At 41.0% G+C, this 21081-nt stretch overlaps 1 protein-coding gene across 5 annotated transcripts in view; it reads right to left on the bottom strand.

Moving 5' to 3' along the window:
* Nucleotides 1-21081, bottom strand: part of KLHL1 (kelch like family member 1) — a 130126-nt gene that overhangs the window by 26091 nt on the left and 82954 nt on the right. For 2 of the 5 annotated variants that reach the window (XM_081003046.1, XM_081003047.1), the window contains exons 7-8: nt 14341-14565; nt 1787-1949 (exon numbers count right to left, since the gene is read on the bottom strand). In XM_081003046.1, the coding sequence (XP_080859172.1) occupies nt 1787-1949; nt 14341-14565 (388 nt within the window). Of the gene's footprint in view, nt 1-1786; nt 1950-14340; nt 14569-21081 lie in introns of all 5 variants that reach the window. The other 3 variants (XM_081003044.1, XM_081003045.1, XM_081003048.1) reach the window with 2 other exon arrangements.

Below are 21081 nucleotides of genomic sequence, written 5' to 3'. Positions count from 1 at the left end.
ACATTCTGACTAAGGGCATGTTCACACTGCGTGATAATGTACATTCGGTGCTGGATGCAAGTACCTTAGGGGAGTGCTGTACACCTGATGTCAGCTCTGTGTTGCACCTGTCTCACACTCTTTGTTGCTATGAAAGACATTCTCTTGGTAGGGCTATAATCCGTTTTGTGCAAGAATGCAATTCTCATGCACTTGCTACACACATGTGTACACAAGGGAGTGCTTTTTCAGGTCACCTCCTCTTGGGGCAGACCTACTGATGCTGTAGAGATGTGCCACTTCCCCTCACAATTTAACTTTTCTATGAATGTGAAAGGTAAAACAGGAAGCAATACAGACACTTAGCTACCTCTACAAACAGATTTACATCCTTAGTCTATCAGTATATACCCGTTTCCAGCCCCTCTCTTTTAAAAGACTGTATTATTTAAAAAAGAGGTCTGTGGAAAAAGTAATTGAAGAGATGAGTTAGCACTTCTGTGCACTAATTTGAAAGGACACCCACCTGCCTGTTCACAAAACATGGATCGTAGCTGGTGCTTTAGATGTGTTGTGTTAAAGTGTGTACAAAAAGGCTCGTGCGAACACAGCCAAAGGATGCACTCCTATCATACTTACTTGGGAGAAAGCCCTAATGGACAAACCAAGCTTTATTTCTGAGGAAACACACATAGAATTGGATTGCATGACTGTAGTCCAAAGCATATTTACCTGGAAGATCTGAAAGCAGTGAATGTTGAAAAATGGTAATACTGGGTGTTAAGCCGACAGCTCCATTAGTTCCTCAGTTTTCTGATGCAGTCACCCTCCCACAACCAAAAGCATGCAGGTGGTCTTGTGTTTGCATCTTTTGTTTATGTGCACCACTGGGAGCTACCACTGCCAGACCAATTCCAGAACTAGTTTATGCAAATGATGATGTGTCACATCTGCCTTCTTTGATGACGGAGTGTTTTGTTCTAGATAAAAAAATTCCTTCCAGTAGCACCTTAGAGACCAACTAAATTTGTTATTGGTATGAGCTTTCGTGTGCATGCACACTTCTTCAGATACATTGAAACAGAATTCACCAGACCCTTATATATAGTGACTTCTGTCTGGTGACTTCTGTTTCAGTGTATCTGAAGAAGTGTGCATCCACATGAAAGCTCACGCCAATAACAAACTTAGTTGGTCTCTAAGGTGCTACTGGAAGGAATTTTTTTATTTTGTTTCGACTACGGCAGACCAACACGGCTACCTACCTGTTTTGTTCTAGGTATCAGCAATTTATTAAGATAACGTGACAATAACATAAATGAAAGAAAAAGATTATAAATAAAAGGAGAAGGGAAATGTAAGACTGCAAAACTACTGGGAGCAAAAGGCATAGACATTGACACAGTGTTGCCGTCTACTCCCATAACTGCTACTTGGGCTTGAGAGATGGGAAGAATGAATAAAGATCACATTATAAAATGCAAGATTGTATTTCAGACACCATTTAGGAAATATGCAATTTCTTCAAACTGCAAACTTAATTGTGAGATTTCCCCTTGCACTTTCAGGTCTGTAAACACTATTCTAATTATGCACAGGCTCCATTTCTGAAATCTCTGTTCTTGGCATAAGCCATTTTAGTCGTGCTTGTAAGTAGCAGAAGAACACCTTGAGTTTGCAGTTGTAGAGAAGTGAAGAGGTAATTGTGACATCTAGTCAATGTGAGAGGCATTGGAACGTTTCTGCCCAAGTATGTGTCAGTTATTGATAACTGTACCACTTTAAACCATTATCCCCCACTACTCACTTGCCATTTAATGCTGCCACACCGACTGTGCTTCTGGCAATAGACATGCTGGCTACAAAAGTCCACTGCTGACTTTGGGGGTCCCACCTCTCGACTGTGTTCAGATAGCTCCAACCATCATGGCCTCCAACTGCATAAATTGGCCCTTCGAGAACAGTAACTCCTAGAAAGATAGTCAGAGGAAGAAGATAACAATATATCCAGCAAATGAAAGGCCAGCTCTGCAAAGGCCAACATGCACGGACCAATCAAATAGGTCAATCTGCTTCTCATATGGCAGTAAACCCCTACGTGACAGCATGTGGGGCTCCCAGAGGAATGCTGGCTGGACAATCCTTGCCTGAAGGGACTGTGTGAACTGGCAGTTCCACTGGAATGGTGCACAGGTAGCCACCAATATTTGCATGGCAGTGGCAGCAGCCCTGCAGAAGTTGCACGGGGTCCATTTGATGTAAGAACTAGGTGGGAAACTGGCAAGCAGGACAAAAAAACCCACAACAGCCTGCCTGGTTTCAGATCCCCCAGACACTGGTATTCAGAGGTGTACTGCCTCCAACAGTGGAGGCAGAACATAGCCATCATGACTAGCAGCTGCTGCTAACCTTATCCTCCACTAATTTGTATAATTCTCTTTTAAAGGCATCCATGTTGGTGGCGACCACTCCCCCCCCCAAGTATGAAAAAGTACCTTCTTTTATCTGTCCTGAGTCTTCCAACATTCAGATTCCTTGGATGTTCATGAGGACTAGTGTTAGAGAGAGGGAGAACAACTTTTCTCTATCCACTTTCTCTCTGCCTTGTTGACACTTTCAAAGAACCCTAATAGGCTTGAGAGTTAAGTCTTATCCTCTCTCTTCCTCCTGCCCTCACAGGACTGCTTTTTTCCCCTTTTTCCTTTCAACTGAGAAAGAAAGGGGCAGGGAAGTTGCAGGAAGGGCTGTGTAGCAGCAAGGGGAGGATGCACACACCACAGCAGGAGCAAGGGTAGGCGAGACACCTGATTCAAAAGGGGTCTAGCCCACCTTGAAATGGAGCCAGACTTCTCAAGCAGGGGAGAGTTTAAATGCCAAGCCTCCGCAAATTCTCACGCCATTTCTAGTAAGAACCTATGATTTGTCTTACTGGATCAGACCCAAGTCTATCCAGGCATGCATTCCATTTCCAACAGGGGACTTCTGGGCACACCCAATCAAGGCATGAAGGAGAGGGTCTTCCCCTGTTCTCTTTCCACAGCATCAGAGATTTCTTACTCTCGTAGAATGGTGTTTCCTTCAGCTTTCATGGCTAGGAACCTTTGATGTGTCGTCCGTCCCCCCCAAGCCCAACATAATTATTCAAACTGCAGCAGCTGCATGCATAGCAACCACATTCTCACAGTTTGTCTTTTTGCCACAGTGAAAGTCGATCTGCAACCCCAGTGACAGCTTCTCATGCTTCCACACAGCTCATAAGAGGGCTGCCATGGGCATTGGTTCTTGGGTTTGCAGAAAAACAGTATACCCGAGATATATTGCTCATTTTCAGACTTCAGAACTCTTGACCCATCTTAAACAATTCCAGGTTTTGTAATGTTAATAGCATTGGTGATTTTAAGTGTTTCTCAAACCTCTCTCCTTGAGATAGCGGAAGATGGGTTTTCTGAGGCAGAACAGTAGCTTGAGAAAGACAAACTGTTTCAAAGATAGCTAAGGCTAAAAGTCCTCTTTTCGAATGAACTTTTCGGTTCATTTCTTTTAATAGCTAGAACTCAATTTATTTTTAAGTAGTCTGTAGTGAAATGTCAGGCTGTTGTTCCTATTAGCACATGGTAGCACCTCTGTTCTAAGGCCAAAAGTGCAAAATTCTATATAAACTGTATTTTTTTCTAGTAGGTGCACCTGAATGTGGGACAGTCCCTTGGGATTAAACACTGCTAGCTGCCTTGACAACTTCTACCTGATGTGATGATTCCGCACTTAGTCATACCCATACCTTTTGGCAGCTAATTTATACCTGGGACCTGTTGGAAGATGTTTTTTATTAGAGGTTTATTCAAATTATTAGAAGTTGTTTGCTGAATATTCTACACGGTATACAGCTGCACACTGAGTTGGACACCATATTAATGTAGCAATATACTTCTCCCTGCAAAGATCATAAAATTGTTCATGATCAAAGCACATGGACTAGTAGCTGAGAAACTGAGATCACCCGAGTTCTGTTGCAGAGCTTTGTTCTGTGAAGGAAAGCTGCATAATAATTCATGCCATTGCATGCACTCTGCATGGAGACATTCATGCTGTATAGATATTTTCCTGCATAATTCACTGAGGTTTAGTACTTGCTCTAGCCTTTCATCAAATGTAAAATAAGAAATGGCTGTATCTGAGATTCAACCTTTTATTATGGTTTTGCATATCAATTTAAAAAGTCATAAGGTTATTGTCCAATATGTGTATTGAACTCCTATTTCTATGCCTTTTTTTTTTTACTTCACCAAATGGGCTTTAAAGTATTCCACTGACTCAGAGAGCAGATGTCATTGCTGAAACAATATATCTGAACTATTTTAATTACAATTGTAGGGTTTCACATTTTTCTGGAGCAGACATGAAAATTCTCTTGACAATGCAATGCTAATCTGAATTTTGTTCTCCTAGATGGCAAAATGCTGGTTGTTCTCTTAATATTCTTCTCACAGCTGTCTGGAGGCAGTGGTCAACATAGTACACAGATAGAGAATGGACTCAACCCCCAACTCATATCTAAACTATCCATGGTACATCTTTTTCCATGAAATCTTCCCAGGCATATTATTGCATTGTTCTTGTCAGGAAGTCATTCATTACTTTATATTCTAACAGAGCAATTTTGTGGAGATTTGGGGTAGGAGGAGGAGAATCTATAAAGGAGTTATTGCCACTTCTTACACCTTGTTGGCTTGATGTGGCTAGGGTGGCAGGGGCCTTTTTGCAAATACTTTTTTTCTCCAGCTCTCCTTTCCATTGACGCAAACTATCGAGAACTATTATTGTTCTTATTCTTGAAACCAGTGCCTTTTTTTTCTCCAGAGAAAAAGCTGCTGGAACACCACTTCCCTCAGAAGACTGACCCCAGAGCCCAAAGAGGGGCAGCACGGGGGCTTGCTCAGCTAAGGTGAAGCTTTCCTGTGCACCAGCTGTTAGCTGGAAGGCTAAAGAGCCTCACCAAAGCTCCGTTGCGCCTCTGGCTCAGGAGGAGACCCTCTCTGGAGCCTGTAGAGGATATCCCCTAGCGGGGTCCAGAGAGGGTCTCCTCATGAGCCAAAGGCACAGTGGGGCTTTGATAAAGGTGGTTAGATCTCTCCCTGCACTTTTGGTGCCCACCTGAGAGGTGCCAGAATGCCATCCTGGCACATTCCAGCTGAAAAAAAAAAGTCTTGGTTGAAATTAACTATGCCAACTCCAGAGCTCGTGCACTTATTGGATCTTATTTGACTTGTTAGGGAAGGATGCAATTTTTAGTTCATATTATTCTAAAATATGTATATACCACTTTCCCAGGCAAGGTCCATACAAGGTAGCTGGCACAGAATAAAAACCACAATATAAAAATTATTACTAAAATGAATGAAATGCAGTCCTAGCTTGTGTTCACTGAGAATACTGATGGATGGGGCTGGCCCAAGAACTTTAGGCACCTGAAACAATATAGACCACTGACATTTTCCCCTGCCCACAGATCTGGGCCCATCCCCGGTGGGGTGGGAGCTTGCCTCAGCTCACCTCATTGGTGTTATTGCCATGCTAGGGCAGTAAGCTAGCTTAGGGGCTGCAGGGCAAACCACATGGCACTCCTTCTAGCAACTTTCCAGCTGCCTCACTCTGCCTCATGGTAGGACCAGCCCTGCTGATGGATCTGTGTAGATTTTATGTACCTGATTTACATTTATGTGCATCTGTGCCCACAGAACTTCAATGAGGCTTAATGGGGGCTCTTTGAGGGGTACAGGTGTTGTTCCATTAACAGAGTTTCTCTCTAAATATATATAAAAGTGAAACAAATTGTCCAGTAGCACCTTAGAGACCAACTAAGTTTGTCCTTGGTATAAGCTTTCATGTGCATGCACACTTCTTCAGGTATAATTTTTTATTTTATATATATATTTTGACTGCGTCAGACCAACACGGCTACCTACCTGAATCTAGAGTTTCTCTCTGTCCGCCACTATAGTGGCACACATACATATTCCAAAGCCCTCACTCTTCAGCTATTTTTTATTTGTAGCATATCCCCTCCACTCTCTTTCTCCGTATAACAAGTCTTTTATTTAAAAACAGAATTCTGTACTACCAATAGGAAAATAAGTTACATCAGGGTTTAATTATACAACTTCTAGATTTCAAAAATAAGTTATAGAAGAAGGGAAGCTGCTGAAGAAAGCATATAGTATATTGCTAGAATGGGAAACTAAAGATGAGGAGGTCATAGAATCATAGAATCATAGAGTTGGAAGAGACCAATGGGCACAGGACATAGGACATAATATACAATTCAAGGATTGGGAAAAACTGTGGAAAGTAAATTTGAAATTTACAGATTGTTCTCTCTTGAAAAAAAATTATATGAAAATGATGTATAGATGGTATACTACACGAGTACAGATTGCAAAAATGTATAAAACCAGGTCAAATATATGTTGGAAATGTAAAGAAAAAGAAGGGACTTTTTATCATATGTGGTGGGTATATAGAGAAATTTTAAAAAATTGGGAAATCTATACAATGAATTGAAAAAAATGTTTAAAATGACATTTGTAAAAAAAACAGAAGCATTTTTGTTAGGGATTGTAGGACAAGACTTGCCAAGAAAAACAAAGAATGTATTTATGTATGCCACAACAGCAGCAAGGGTCTTGATAGCACAAGGATGGAAGAATGAGGAAATCCCGATGAAAGAACAGTGGCAAGAAAAACTGACAAGCTACACAGAGTTGGCTAAAATGACATATAAATTGCGGGACAAGGACAACTGGGGACTTTAAGGAAGAGTGGGAGCTTTTTACAAATTATCTAAAAAGACAACAAAATGAACTGGACTCCTTGGCAGGTTTTTAATAAACATACAAAAAATTATTGGTTGATAACATGTTAGATAGATAATGTAGGGTTATGTACAATTTTATAACATGCAGAGAATAATATGGGCTGAGAAATCAGAGAGAGGAGCTGAGGGAAGTCCTTGGTGGGGGGAGGGAAGGAGGGAAGGGAGGGGGAAAGGGGGGAAATTAATGTAAGCGATTATATGGTTTGACAATTTCTTATGTTGAAACTGCTAATAAAAATATTTTTTTAAAAAAGAAAGGAAAATAAGTTACATCATGATATGTTTATCTGGGTAAATAAATAGCTACATCTACAGAAGATGCTCCTTATACAGGTTTTCTTTATTTAACAGGAAATCTTAATTAAGGGTAGTTTAATGTTGCTGAGAGCTTTTATTAAATATGTGGGCTCCCAGGGCTTTAAAAATAAATTAAAGAAGCATCTTCATTATTCCGAAAGTAATAAACCTGCAGTGGTTGTAAAAATAAAAAAAAAAAGTAAAAGAAGTCACATTGCTCAGGCATACTGAAAGTTCATGCTGAACGTCCCAGGGACTCAATAATTTTATCTGGAGATTTAGCACATTTTATGTTCCATGTTTAAACGCAGTGTTGTAGATGTACATAATAAAAATGCAGATCAAAGAGACACAAACTTAAAGTTAAAAGCAAAACAAAAGGGAAACCTGTACAGACAAATGGAAAACATGACTTCCTTGTTCTAGTTCAAATCAGTGATGTTTTCTACAGCTCGTGTTCACATTTCACAGAAAACATTGGCATTCCTCTACATCAGGGGTGGCCAACTCACTCCCAAGAGACTGTGATCTACTCACAGAGTTAAAAACTGGCAGTGATCTACCCCCTTTTTGGGGGTTCAGGTCAGTGTTGTTGAGCTATTTTTAGGGAGAAGGAAAGGCCCGCTTTTTGGGGTGCAGGGCAAAAATGCTGAGGTTTTTTTAGGAGAGCCACAGCTGTTGAGCTTCTTTGGGGGGAGCCAGTGATCTACCAGTGATCTACCACAGTCGTTCAGTGATCTACTGGTAAATCACGATCTACCTGTTGGATGTGCCTGCCATGAATGAGGCTGTATAAACTTGGGAAATGGGGAACTGTGGTTTGTTTAAGATCTCTTGTTTAATGCTGTGGATAGTGAGTTAATGAGAATAAGAGCTTAAACCGGGGATGGGGCACTTGGCTTTTTAGGGGAACAATCCTATAGCAAGATCTGCTGCAATGAGCAGGATTAGGATCTAGAGATGATCTCTGGTTGAGCCTGGAAGTTCTTGGTGCAGTTGGGTTGTTGTTGTTCAGTCGTTTAGTCGTGTCCGACTCTTCGTGACCCCATGGACCGTAGCACGCCAGGCACTCCTGTCTTCCACTGCCTCCCGCAGTTTGGTCAAACTCATGCTGGTAGCTTCAAAAACACTGTCCAGCCATCTCGTCCTCTGTCGTCCCCTTCTCCTTGTGCCCTCCATCTTTCCCAACATCAGGGTCTTTTCCAGGGAGTCTTCTCTTCTCATGAGGTGGCCAAAGTACTGGAGCCTCAGCTTCACGATCTGACCTTCCAGTGAGCACTCAGGGCTGATTTCCTTAAGAATGGAAAGGTTTGATCTTCTTGCAGTCCATGGGACTATCAAGAGTCTCCTCCAGCACCATAATTCAAAAGGATCAATTCCTCGGCGATCAGCCTTCTTTATGGTCCAGCTCTCATTTCCATACATCACTACTGGGAAAACCATAGCTTTAACTAAACGGACCTTTGTTGGCAAGGTGATGTCTCTGCTTTTTAAGATGCTGTCTAGGTTTGTCATTGCTTTTCTCCCAAGAAGCAGGCATCTTTTAATTTCGTGGCTGCTGTCACCATCTGCAGTGATCATGGGGCCCAAGAAAGTAAAATCTCTCACTGCCTCCGCAGTTGGGTTATGTTGGCTTAACTCTCACATCCTCCGTTCAGCTGTAGTTGCACCAGCATATGAAACCCTGATCTCAATATAGTCCCCACAAAGTATAAATACATTTGGAAGTAGCTTTAACTAGTGTTTCCTCCATTTGTTTTCCTCTCATTTGTCTATTTTACCCTCTAACTCTTTTCCTTATGATGAGATGCTAATGCTCTTTTTATGTATGCTCTTTTCCCCCTTTTGTTTATTTACCATGTCCATGATGGTGTGTTCTTGTTTTTCCTATACACATTGATTTAAAAATAGACACAGTATCAACAACAATGTTTTTAATTTCTTTTTTGCTTTTAACTTGCTGATTTTATTGCTTGGTTTTATATTTATAAGGTAAAGGTAAAGGTACCCCGCCCGTACGGGCCAGTCGTGACCGACTCTGGGGTTGCGCGCCCATCTCGCTTAAGAGGCCGGGGGCCAGCGCTGTCTGGAGACACTTCTGGGTCACGTAGCCAGCGTGACAAAGCTGCTCTGGCGAGCCAGCACCAGCGCAGCACACGGAAACGCCGTTTACCTTCCCACTATAAAGCGGTCCCTATTTATCTACTTGCACTTAAGAGTGCTTTCGAACTGCTAGGTGGGCAGGAGCTGGGACCGAACGGTGGGAGCTCACCCCGCCGCAGGGATTCGAACCACCAACCATACGATCGGCAAGTCCTAGGCGCTGAGGTTTTACCCACAGCGCCACCCGCGTCCCTCTATTTATATATCATTATAAATCATTGTGATATATATTGATAATACAGCAATATATAAATACTGTTATGAATGAATAAACCAAGCAGCAGTGTGGTGGGCAAGTTTGCTGATGATACCAAATTGTTTGACATGGTTAAAACAAGGCATTGTGAAGAGGGTCAAAGTGTTCTCTTCAAACGGATGAATTGGCAGTAAAATGGAAAATGCAATGCAAGCAAGTGATCAGTGAGGAACAATGGGGTAAGAGATCTTAATTTCATGGGGTCTAAATTAGCAGTGGCTGACCAGGCCCAGGACCTTGGGGCTATAGTATATAGCATAATGAAAATAATGAAAATGCTGACCCAGTGGGAGGCAGCTGAGAAGCAGATTAATTCCATGTTATTGATAGTTAGGAAAGATGTTTCACAGTGCACTGCAAAGTTTGCAATGCCTTTATACAGATCTATGATGAGACCACAGTTGGAATACTGTGTACAGTTCTGGTCACCTAATCCCAAACAGAATACTGTAGATCTGCAAAGGTTCAAAAATTCTCAGATAAAAGAAAGTCCATATTCACTTGTGCATAGTTAACTATGCATCCAAAAGATGAAGTGATGGCCCAAAGTAATAACGTTATATATATTTATTTCCCCCCTTTTAAAAAAGGCAAATTTTAAATGTGTGCTGTCTAAAAATCCATGCACCCTTTTGTCTGTAATTTGACATGCTTTATCCACACAGGATGTGCTACAATGCCTGGAAATTCTATCTTCTATCAAAAGATGGAAACGTTATAGCCATTTTTTATTTCCCAAAAGTGAAGGGGAAGATTGTTTTTTTGGCCATTCAGTTATTTCTTCTTCTTTGCTCTTACTTCATTTTATCATATTGCTCCCTTCCACACATTCCATTTGACAAATTATAGGTTCCAATAGCATAGCAGTGTACTTGCTAATTGTAGTAGAAGTAATTTTATGGATCCTCTGCTTTTACAAATACCAGGTAGCCAAGCCAAACCAGGCGGAAGTGTATGCAACAGCCTGACTACTGATCAGCAGTTCTCCAACCCTTAATTTAGGGGAAGCTTTAGTCTAGTAGACTAAATCTGATAGTACTACAAAACTACTCAACAATTTAAGTATATATTATAATATCTAACCCACCCACCTCCAACCAAACGTCAATTGCACAAGAGAGCCTATATTATGGAAAACTAAAACAGCAATCCTATATCCACTTTCTGGGGAGTAAGCCCCATTGAACTCAGTGGGACTTATTTCTCCCCAGACACATATAATATAGCATTGCAAAGGTATGTATTTTAGGCGCTGATTTCTTTGCTAATAATCACTGTCTGTACTTGTTGAGTCAGCATAATAAGAAGGGATTATATCCACATTACTGTTGGAAAATGCTGTTGAACTCTAAGAAATTGCTGATAAGGATATAAATGATTGGACTATGTCCCCATTGCACAGTGATTTAATCCACTGCAAACACTGACAGACCTGTTGTTAAACTGCTATAGGCTGTGATTAAAAGAATAAGAAAATGGAATAAGAATATTGCTAACTATCACTAGACCTTGATTTAAAATGCAATACAAATTATGTTGCAGAGATTGAAAGGATTGTTAAAGTTATCTACTGCCAATTAATTGAAATAGACTTATAAAAGGAAGAAATTTATGGCAGAGGAAAGGGTATTGTGCCATGGCTGTCCTAGAATGGTAAAACAACGAGAAAAAAATCCATTGCTAGGAATTAAGCTGAACTTTTTGTACAATGCAAGTTGTGAACAAGTTTCCCAAATTTACTTTTCATGAGAAACAATGAAATGAATTTTAATATTTCTGTCCAGGCAGGAATCGCAGTGAAAGAAGAGCTTTAGAAGAGCCATGCTATAAGGGAAACAAGCAATTTAAGCCCCTGATTGCGTGTCGAGATCCCCAGGGCCACCCCAATAACTCACACATCACACAGAATTTTTTTGTTTAAGATTTTTGGCATAATTTTGGCCACAACTTTATTAAAATACAAATTTGTGAGTGGTTGCGTAGGCATTGGTTGCGACTATCTGCCCCCACCATGGGGGACAGACTGACATTCCGCACAATGTGAAAGTCAGAATAGGGGAATACACTTGGGGGTAGCGACGGAGCAGGGCACCTGCCCTCACCCCAAATGCAACCAGGAGCTCATTGCTATGGCCCGAGCCCCCTTGACAGAGTGGACAAGCAATAGTTAGCCCCCAATTCCTTTAACGGAATCCCTTGCAGCAGCAGCATTAGAGGGGCAGGCACAGCCAATCCATGCCCCTCAACCAACCAAACCATAAACCAATGCCTAACCACAACCTTACAAGTTGTGACGATTTGCTACGCAGTAGGCAAAAACCAAATGGCACCAGCCAATCTGCCAGATGGACAAAATTCCTACCGGGCCCCTGCCCCAAGAGCAGATGACCCCATGACAGGCATAGCAAGGTCAAAGCGAACAACCCTAATTCTAGGGAGGGGGGGACGCGCAATCCGATGCACGGTCGAAAAGAGGAAGCCCTAGCCTCGTGCAAGGAGTTTTAGCATTTCTGGCTGTCAATCAACAAATGGCAACATAACTTCTTCCCAACAACAAGGGAAGCCCCAATCGCAGCAGTGGCCAACGATCAATTAGCCCGCCCCCAACTTTGGAGTGTCCTGGCGGCCCCCACTGCAACATGTGCTCTCCATGAAGGAGAACACGCTATACATAAATATGAGAGTCTAGAATTTATTCCTCTTCCTTCTTTTAGCTCAAAGTCCTTCAAATCTGGGAGACATGTTCTTTGTCCTTATGTTAAAGAGTCAGCACCCCCTAGGGTATCCCAGTTGTGGGAGAGGTTGGAAGGGAAGGGGAACAACCATCATAATCTTTTGCTGTTATCTCATCACAATGTGCTGTTCAAAGCTATCCAAATGGCGTCTATATTATTGTAACCACTGCTGCAAAATATTTTTCTCTAAGCTTTTTTCACAACTTGCATTGTAACAGTATCATAATTCATACATAGTTCATGATAGTTGCATTTATTGGAGGAAGAACTACAACCTTAGCACCTGGAAAACTAATCCTTGAACAGAAACACTTATTAAAAGTAAGATTTCCTAGACTGCAGCCTCTCTCTCTCCTTCTGAAGATCTCGTGCTTCCTTTTACTATAGACATTGATCATTGAGCTCATATTGTCTCTTACTGGGAGCAACTCTACAAGGTGTCAGCTAAAGGTCTCTCCCAGTCTGCTACTTGAGAACCTTCAAAAGAATATGCCAGAGACTGAAGCAGCAACCTTCTAACTATAAAAAATGTGTTTGATCACTGAGCTATAGCTACAAAGACCTTTCTTTGAATGAAATAACAATCCATCATTTAGAAGCTGAAAATTAAGGCAGTATTTTGAAGTTCACCTACAAGATGTGCAATCTGTTATGATCTTCTGTTGCATGTGCAAGGTATACAGTTATTTTAAAAGCCAATTATGCACCCGTGTTATTATATTTGGTGTCAATGAACTTAGTAGATGTGAACAAAGACAGCTGTTTTCTCGTTAAAAAAAAAAATTAAGCACCAAAATGGTTAGAATAGGAAACTGAAACTGAAATTCCTCTAGTTAGCCAGCCACTCCCCCCTTCAAGATATTCCATTTTATTCCCCTCCTGCCTGCCCATTAGATGTTTTACCATTAGTTTTTTTGGGGGGTGGGGGTGGGGTACTCTGCAAACCTTGGGACTCTGCCAGGCCTGCTGATACCTACCTCTTGCATATGGGTGGTGGTGTTTTGACTAATCCAGCACTGACACCTGAACACTGGAAATAGAGGGAATGTCTGATAACAAAAGAAATACTCTGAAAAGGAGGATTAAATAATTTAGGGATATCTGGGTAGTAACAGGATAGTTACTGATTCGAACCAGTGGAAGCTTATATTGGCCCCTCCAGGTGCTGTTGGACTCTATGAGATCTAGCCATCACAGACAATGGCCGCAGGAGATGGGAATTGTAGTCCAATATCCAGAGGGGAACAGATTAGGCAGCCCAGGATTTCTTTTAAAATGATATGAGTCAATTTTTACTCACAGTAGGATAACTGACAAATATTTTAAGGCCACCAAATTGCAAGTCAGTAAAATACAGGCTTTTTTTTTTAGTCCTTTTCTTAATTGAAATGCATATAGATAATAAACAATGATTTATACACACCTTTTTTTATTTCTACAATCGCCTCCACAGAAGCACCAATATCTATTTGGTTCCATTTAACTTTTAAGTCATTTCAGTTTTTTAACAAAGGTATCATTCCAGCAAATCGCCATGTGTTCTCGGTGGCTCTATAACCGTGTTATATGATGTTGCATATATAATAAAACTATCCCAGAATGGGCTAGAATATGGTACACACATAGATGAACACTTACACAAAGTACCATGAGCACTCTTACATATACTTTTACCTGTCCAGGCTTCTAAACACATGATGGGGATGTGATATGTATGTCCTATTCACTGGGCTGTCTCCACAATCATGGCTTGTTTACTAGTCACATCATTTAGCTACGATGGTTTACCACTGACTTTACAACAACTTCAACAGAACTATTTGAGAACCAGCTAAGTCCAGTCATTATCATACTCTAGGATGCCAACCATACGCAGATATTATTTCAGTTGTTTACACAAGCCTGCACCTAAGTTCCTTCGTGCATTTCTGCATAAATATAGATATGCACATGTACTGAAATTGCTTGTGATCAATGCATCTGACCTTGCTGATTACATTTTTTTATATACAGATAGCTTTGGGAAACTGAATACTTACCTAAGCCATGCCTATGGGTTGACATTGGAGGCAAAACAGTCCATGCTTTTGTCTTTGGATTGTAACATTCGACTGTGTTTAACGTCTTTAAACCATCTCGGCCTCCAATAACAAAGAGTTTGTCATCAATGACAGCTACACCAAACTGCAGCCTTCGGCCGTTCATCACTCCAGCTTGGATCCATATATTTGTCCTGAGATCATACTTCTCTATGGTTGTAGCACCTGCTAAGAAAAATCAATAATGTATTTAATAACAGCATTTACATGATTTACAGACAAAAATTAGAATACATCTCCTCAACTGTTTCTTTTTGTAACTGGAAAAGGCACTATCTATGGGGAAAATGCCCTTAAAATTTGATGTCTCTTTTATTGAAAATGAAGTCAAAAACCCAATAATTACGAGCTCGTGAATCCAAATGATAGTAATGGACTAATTTTGTAATCCCCTTAACTAGGGAGATGAAAAACTTGGCAGTCTGTTCATACCAGATTTTACTGATAGTGATTTGATGGCAGAATTTACACCAAATGTAAACACCCTGTTTCACCATATTTGTTTGTCTGATTTGGACTTTTGTTTGATACCAAAATCAAATGATTCTTCTTTATCTGCTTTCTATCCTGCTATAGCTCCTCCAAACTTGTGCAAAAATAAGCTATGCTGCTTCACTTCCCACACTTTAACTGTAATATAAGCAGTGCTCTGAGTCTATTCACAGTCTCAATAGGTAGAAAATAAAATAATGCATTGCATATTTTTATGGAGAGGATGTCTAAATGAGCTGAATTTAAAATACTCTAAAGGAAAGATTACTAGTATCAACTTAACTCCTTTTCTGCTTTGTTTTCACACTTGCATATCCAAGTCATGCCTTCTCTCCAACCACTAATTGCCCCTACAAAGCTGCATTCATTATAGTTTGCAATTAATTGTTTCTAATCTATTTCCTCATAGTATGATAAAAAAGTTATTCTTTGTAATATTTCTATATCTATATCTATAGCTATATCTATACCTATGAATAAATGTTCTTTAGCAAATAAACTGCAATGATACAAATGAAAATAAACTTTGTCAAAGCTAAAGTTTTTAATAAAAAAGAGATGTAATTTGAATCCCAGTGTAACAGAACAATAATAATGTGGATGCCCAACTGGATATATTAAATTCCATTCTAATTTGCTCAGCTACAAGAAATATGAACTAATTTCTGCATTCAATTATCTTAAGGTGGGTTTTTTCCCACAGTCCTTAATTCAAAACTGAAACTGATATAAATGAATTAATTCACTAATTAGAAACAACTGAGTACAAACACTTCCAGAGCTGTTATTTGGTATTGTAACACGGAATGCATTTTCAAATGGTTGAAAGTATCTCAGTCTGTGCTAAGTGTATGGTACTATTTTTTTGCCTTTAAAAATTACCAAACAACTGTCAATTGTAGTTTTGTATGTTTTGCACAGAAAATATGGTTACACAGCTACTTTGTTTTAATGAGTAATTGCCAAAAATTCTTCTTCAGTTCACAATGAATGAAATTGCATTTGAAGAAGTTATGAAAGGGGAGAGAAATGTCCAGCAAAATTCTCATGGGCGAGATGCAGGGTTTTTAATGTGTATTCCTTACTTTCAAAGTGGTTAAGAAGTTGAGTGATATAACTTCTCACACATATATGCTGCTGGAGAGGGTGCTAAGCACTGAGGAAATGCTCCATGGAAAGAAAAAGACACATGCAACCCACATGGCCCCCTCACAACCATAAGGTAAGCTGCACCAAATGAAATTATAAAAAATTATAAAGTGCCCAGAGGAAGAATGTTTTTGAGGAATCGATTACCATGGTAGTTTGCACTATGAATTATATATTTGGCACAGAAAACAAAGCATTAAACAACATGACATTCCAGTGCTTGCTACAATAGGTGTTCAGCTTGCTCCCCACGAAAAACACACATTTCTGTCTGGGACCATGGAAATGCAAATTGTGCCTTGACAACAGACTGTCCACCCCTGGACAAGTGAAGTTCGTCAGTGGGGTTTCACAATTCCCAATTTTGCCCTTCTCTTCCTCGTTCCCCAAGGGTGGTCTAAATTTATATACAGTTCACCCAAAAATTGACAGGCATTACTATATATATTGTTGATCAGAAGGTCGGCGGTTCGAATCCCCACGATGGGGTGAGCTCCCGTTGCTCGGTCCTTGCTCCTGCCAACCTAGCAGTTCAAAAGCATGTCAAAGTGCAAGTAGATAAATAGATACCGCTCTGGCGGGAAGGTAAACGGCGTTTCCATGCACTGCTCTGGTTCGCCAGAAGCGGCTTAGTCATGCTGGCCACATGACCCGGAAGCTGTACGCCGGCTCCCTCGGCCAATAAAGCGAGATGAGCGCCGCAACCCCCGAGTCGGTCATGACTGGACCTAATGGTCAGGGGTTCTTTTACATATATATATGTCACCACTTGCTGATTCCAAAAGGAAAGCTACTCCAGAGTTTCGGGATTTATATATATACCATTCTAGAATGAACCCCATGCAGTATTTCAGTCTAGTAAATGTATACATCAGGAAATGGTTGTGTCCATTTTCAACTAAAAAGTAAAATTAAACCATAGTTTGCATAACTTTGACATATCCTGTGAAATCTGCCTTAACAAGCAAGCAGAAAAAGAAAGCAATCTTCCCTTTTTCTGCTGCCTAGGTTCTTTCCTTCCTCTGAATAAATTCTCCTTGATATCTGTGTCAATAACCCAGTTCAATCACATTCGTTCCACCTCAATAGATATCTTTTTATTTCAACACAGACTGTTGCAGATCACTAGGCCAAGGTCATCAGTTTGCACCTACTCAAAGCAACATCTCTAAATCTTGAACAAAATGGTCAAAGGTATATGTCAGCAGCAACTTCAGCAGGAGCAGAATCAGCAGAAAGAGCTTCAAGAAGAAAAATGATTTACAGAGCCTATAGCTATAGACCTCAATTTCTTGTTCTTCTTGATAGTTTCAGATGGTACAATGCAACAGTAACTGTAAAGAGATTCACCCTGGAGGCATTTCTATTCTGAATGTACAGAATCCAATCTCTGTACCTCAACACTGCACCCCAGAATGTAAAAGCAGAGCTGAAAAACCGAACTTCCTTTTCCTGTTTGGGTTCACCAACTCCTAAAAAACTGTATCATGCTGATTTGCATTTTAAAATGGAAAACGGTTTTTAATAAACCCTAACGTACATTTCCAGTAATCTTAACCTTTAAGTAATCCATTTTTAGTATATTTGTTATTTCTTGGCTTAAAGAACATTTGCCCATTGAAGTGAATTCTACATTGTAAAGCAGCAGCCTTGCTGAGTGCATAGCTTATATTGAGACATCAGAGTGGATCAGTACCAAAAAGGGTGTGAGAAAATCTTTTTTTTCAGTATGAGTTAATGCATGCGTAGGCAAACTAAGGCCCGGGGGCTGGATCCGGCCCAATCGCCTTCTAAATCCGGCCTGCGGATGGTCTGGGAATCAGCGTGTTTTTACATGACTAGAATATGCCCTTTTATTTAAAATGCATCTCTGGGTTATTTGTGGGGCATAGGAATTCATTCATTATTATTTTTCAAAATATAGTCCGGCCCCCCACAAGGTCTGAGGGACAGTGGACCGGCCCCCTGCTGAAAAAGTTTGCTGACCCCTGAGTTAATGTGATGAAAATTATTTTAACAGCAACAAAATCTGTTCCTGGTTCTATGCCATTAGAACCAGGAGTTGCTTGTTCTGTAGAAATTCCAGACCTGTTGTAAGCTCAGAAAGCAAGAGAAGCAAATGGGGACGATACACTTGCTTGCATTGCAGACTGAGGAGATTTCACCCCTCCCATATCCAAGAATCTCCTGAGGAGTCTGCTGATTCTCCAGAGAGGAGGAGGCGTGTTCTGCTCTCTACTTATTCTGCTCCAGCACCAAGTCAGTCAGTCAGTCAGTGTCGGAGAGAGAGAGAGAGAGACTGAGTGTTAGAGATCGTGTGTAGAGATGAGGTTGCTGCTAAGAGCAGCTGCAGACACTCAGTGCAGTGCAGCATTCATTTATACTTAGACCTATTAAGCTCTGTATATAGTTTGTAATAGTTGTAGATAGAATAAAGAAGATATTCTACAGAGCTGCTCTCCGAGTTGTTTATATACTCTGCTAGAGTCTGCTGTACTCTGCTGTACGACGACTGTCTTCTTGTGGGAGTGAATCCGGTGCTCACAACTCTAAGCTGTGAGTCCACAGCACTTTGACCTGTTCCTGTGCAGAAGGTGGTCTCTGGAAGTGCTACCCAGCTCGCCTGGCCCAGTCGGGGCTGAAGTGGATGAGTCCAGTTGGTGGCACTGGCTCAAGGGCAATGCTGACATCACCCCCCCCCCCAAAAAAAACTGGGCTAGGTTAGGCAAGCATGCTCTCACAGTGATTCTCCTGACTGCAGCCCCCCTTCTTGTCCCATAAAAACCACTGGAATAAATTACTAAAAAAAATGTAGCATCTATACAGTATCTATACCCAGGTGGTGACTTATTTCTGTTCCTCACTCCCCACTGAATTTTTGACTTGCTATGCCACTACATCTGAATATATCTGGGCACACACACACACGGACTGTGGACAGGTAGCTTCTGCAGCTGCAGAGGTTTCCGCTCATATTTGTAACTCATTAATTTTTAGCAAAACCCATGATGCATTAACAGAAATATATCATTTTAGATGAAATATGAGCATAAACATAGCATTTTCACTTTCAAACTGTCATTTTGGATTGCACCACAAGCCTTATTACTAGCCTCCTTGGGGAGTGAACTGAAGGTTGGGGGCAAATGTTTTAAATAAATAAATATATGGAAAAATTGTACGTTTATACCTATCTGCATACTCAGAAACAGTCCCACTGAGTTCAGTGGGGTTATTCTCAAGGAAGTGGATTTAAGAATTAGCCTTACTTGCTCACCTAGAGAACAACACCTGAAACCCATGCCACTACATGAAGATTCATTCAAGAGATTAATATTTTGAAATTCACATTTCCATTTGCAAAAATGCAGAGGAAGTATCCACACAGACTGATTTCAGAGAGCAAAATTATTTTCAAATAATTTGCAAAATGTTAGTCTTCCATCATGATTATTATCTCATCAGGGGGCTGAAGGAAGAAGTTCCCCATCCCCTTTCTCTCTCTCTTCTATGTGAAGAGGATAAACCACATTCTGTGGAATTCAAATGGCTGCATCATGCAGTCAAAATGGATGACAAAGGATCAAACCTCCATCGCTTTACTCTAGAAAGACATTCTGTTCTCCTACTTAAACCACCCGCTGACAGTGGGAAGTCCCTCTCCAACTTACATTCTTTATGCTTATCATCTTAGCTTTCTCTCTGCTTTTTGTTGTTTTCCCACTCATCCCTCGAGCATCTATACTACATCTGGTGAATAATCCATAACCTTCTTGACCTGGTGTAGAGTGTTTTTTGATGTTGGACCACACTGAGACCACCAGTGGAGTGGCCACATGTGCAAGTGGTTAAATTAATTAGCTTTTCTTTAGAACTATAAACTAGCATAAAGAATGGCTTGCTGTGATAAACTTTCATAGCAAAAAAGTGGCTATTATATGAAGTTATAAAGAACTAATTAGGTTCTCTTTCATGTTCTGTATAAAATGGTTCACTCTAGGGAGCAATTGGAGAGCTAAAATCCACATGCTGCTCTGTCTATTAAAGCAGTGTCTCTAACATCACACCTATCAGAGCAATGAGAGTGCTGCCCAGTTCTTACATTTATTATATTTCTGAGTTACACTACCACTGAGTTCTCTGGGTGACAACCATTCAATGTTTGGTAGTTTGTTCAACGTTTGCTCAATGTTTTATCTGTTTTAGAGAACAAGATTGATATTCAATAAGATGGAAGGTAAGATAGACCTTGAAATCTTCTATAAAACGTGTTCTCCCTAGCAGAGAGCGCGTGTTGCGGTGGGGGATACAAGGTGGGGGACCCAGGCAGTGAATTGGTTAATCGGGTCGCTGGGGAGAACTGCTTGTTGCCAATTTTGAAGGAGGGGTCAGAGGTTTTAAATACTGGTCGCCCAACTTTGAACGTTCTCTTGGCTGCTAGCACCGGATCACCCGCCCACCCTCCCTGTATTGGAGGGGTTGTTCGCTTGACCTTGCTATGCCTGTCATGGGGTCGTCTGCTTTGAGGCAGGGGCCTGGTAGGAATTTGTCCATTTGGCTGATTGGCTGGTGCCATTTGGTTTTGCCTACTGCGTAGCAAATCGTCACAACTTGTAAGGTTGGCGGTTAGGCATTGGTTCAAATTGGTTGGTGGAGGGGTAAGTGCCTACCCCTCCAATGGTGGTGCGGAAAGGGAATTCCGTTAAAGGAATCCAGGGGCTTGCCATTTTTTTCGTCCTTGTTCCTGGCATCGGACTTGGGCCGTGCAAGCCACCAGGAGCATGAGGGTAAGAAGTGAGGAACTGAGGCCCAGCTTCATTTTCTCCCCAAAAGTTGTTTCCCGCACTGGCTTTCGCTGGAATCCAGAAGTCAGTTCTGTCCCCTGGGCAAGGACAGATAGTCGGAACCAATGCCTAAGCAACCACTCACTTGGATGTATTTAAATAAAGTTGTGGCCAAAATCGTGCCAAAAACTCAAACCATAATTGATGTGTGATGTGTGAGTTATTGGGGAGTGGCTTGGGGACCTCGTCACGCAAT

Source organism: Podarcis pityusensis (assembly GCF_964106645.2).
Source record: "Podarcis pityusensis genome assembly, chromosome: 4".
NCBI lineage: Eukaryota > Metazoa > Chordata > Lepidosauria > Squamata > Lacertidae > Podarcis > Podarcis pityusensis.
Note: the sequence above shows the minus strand (reverse complement) of the source record. Positions and strands in the feature narration are given on the sequence as shown.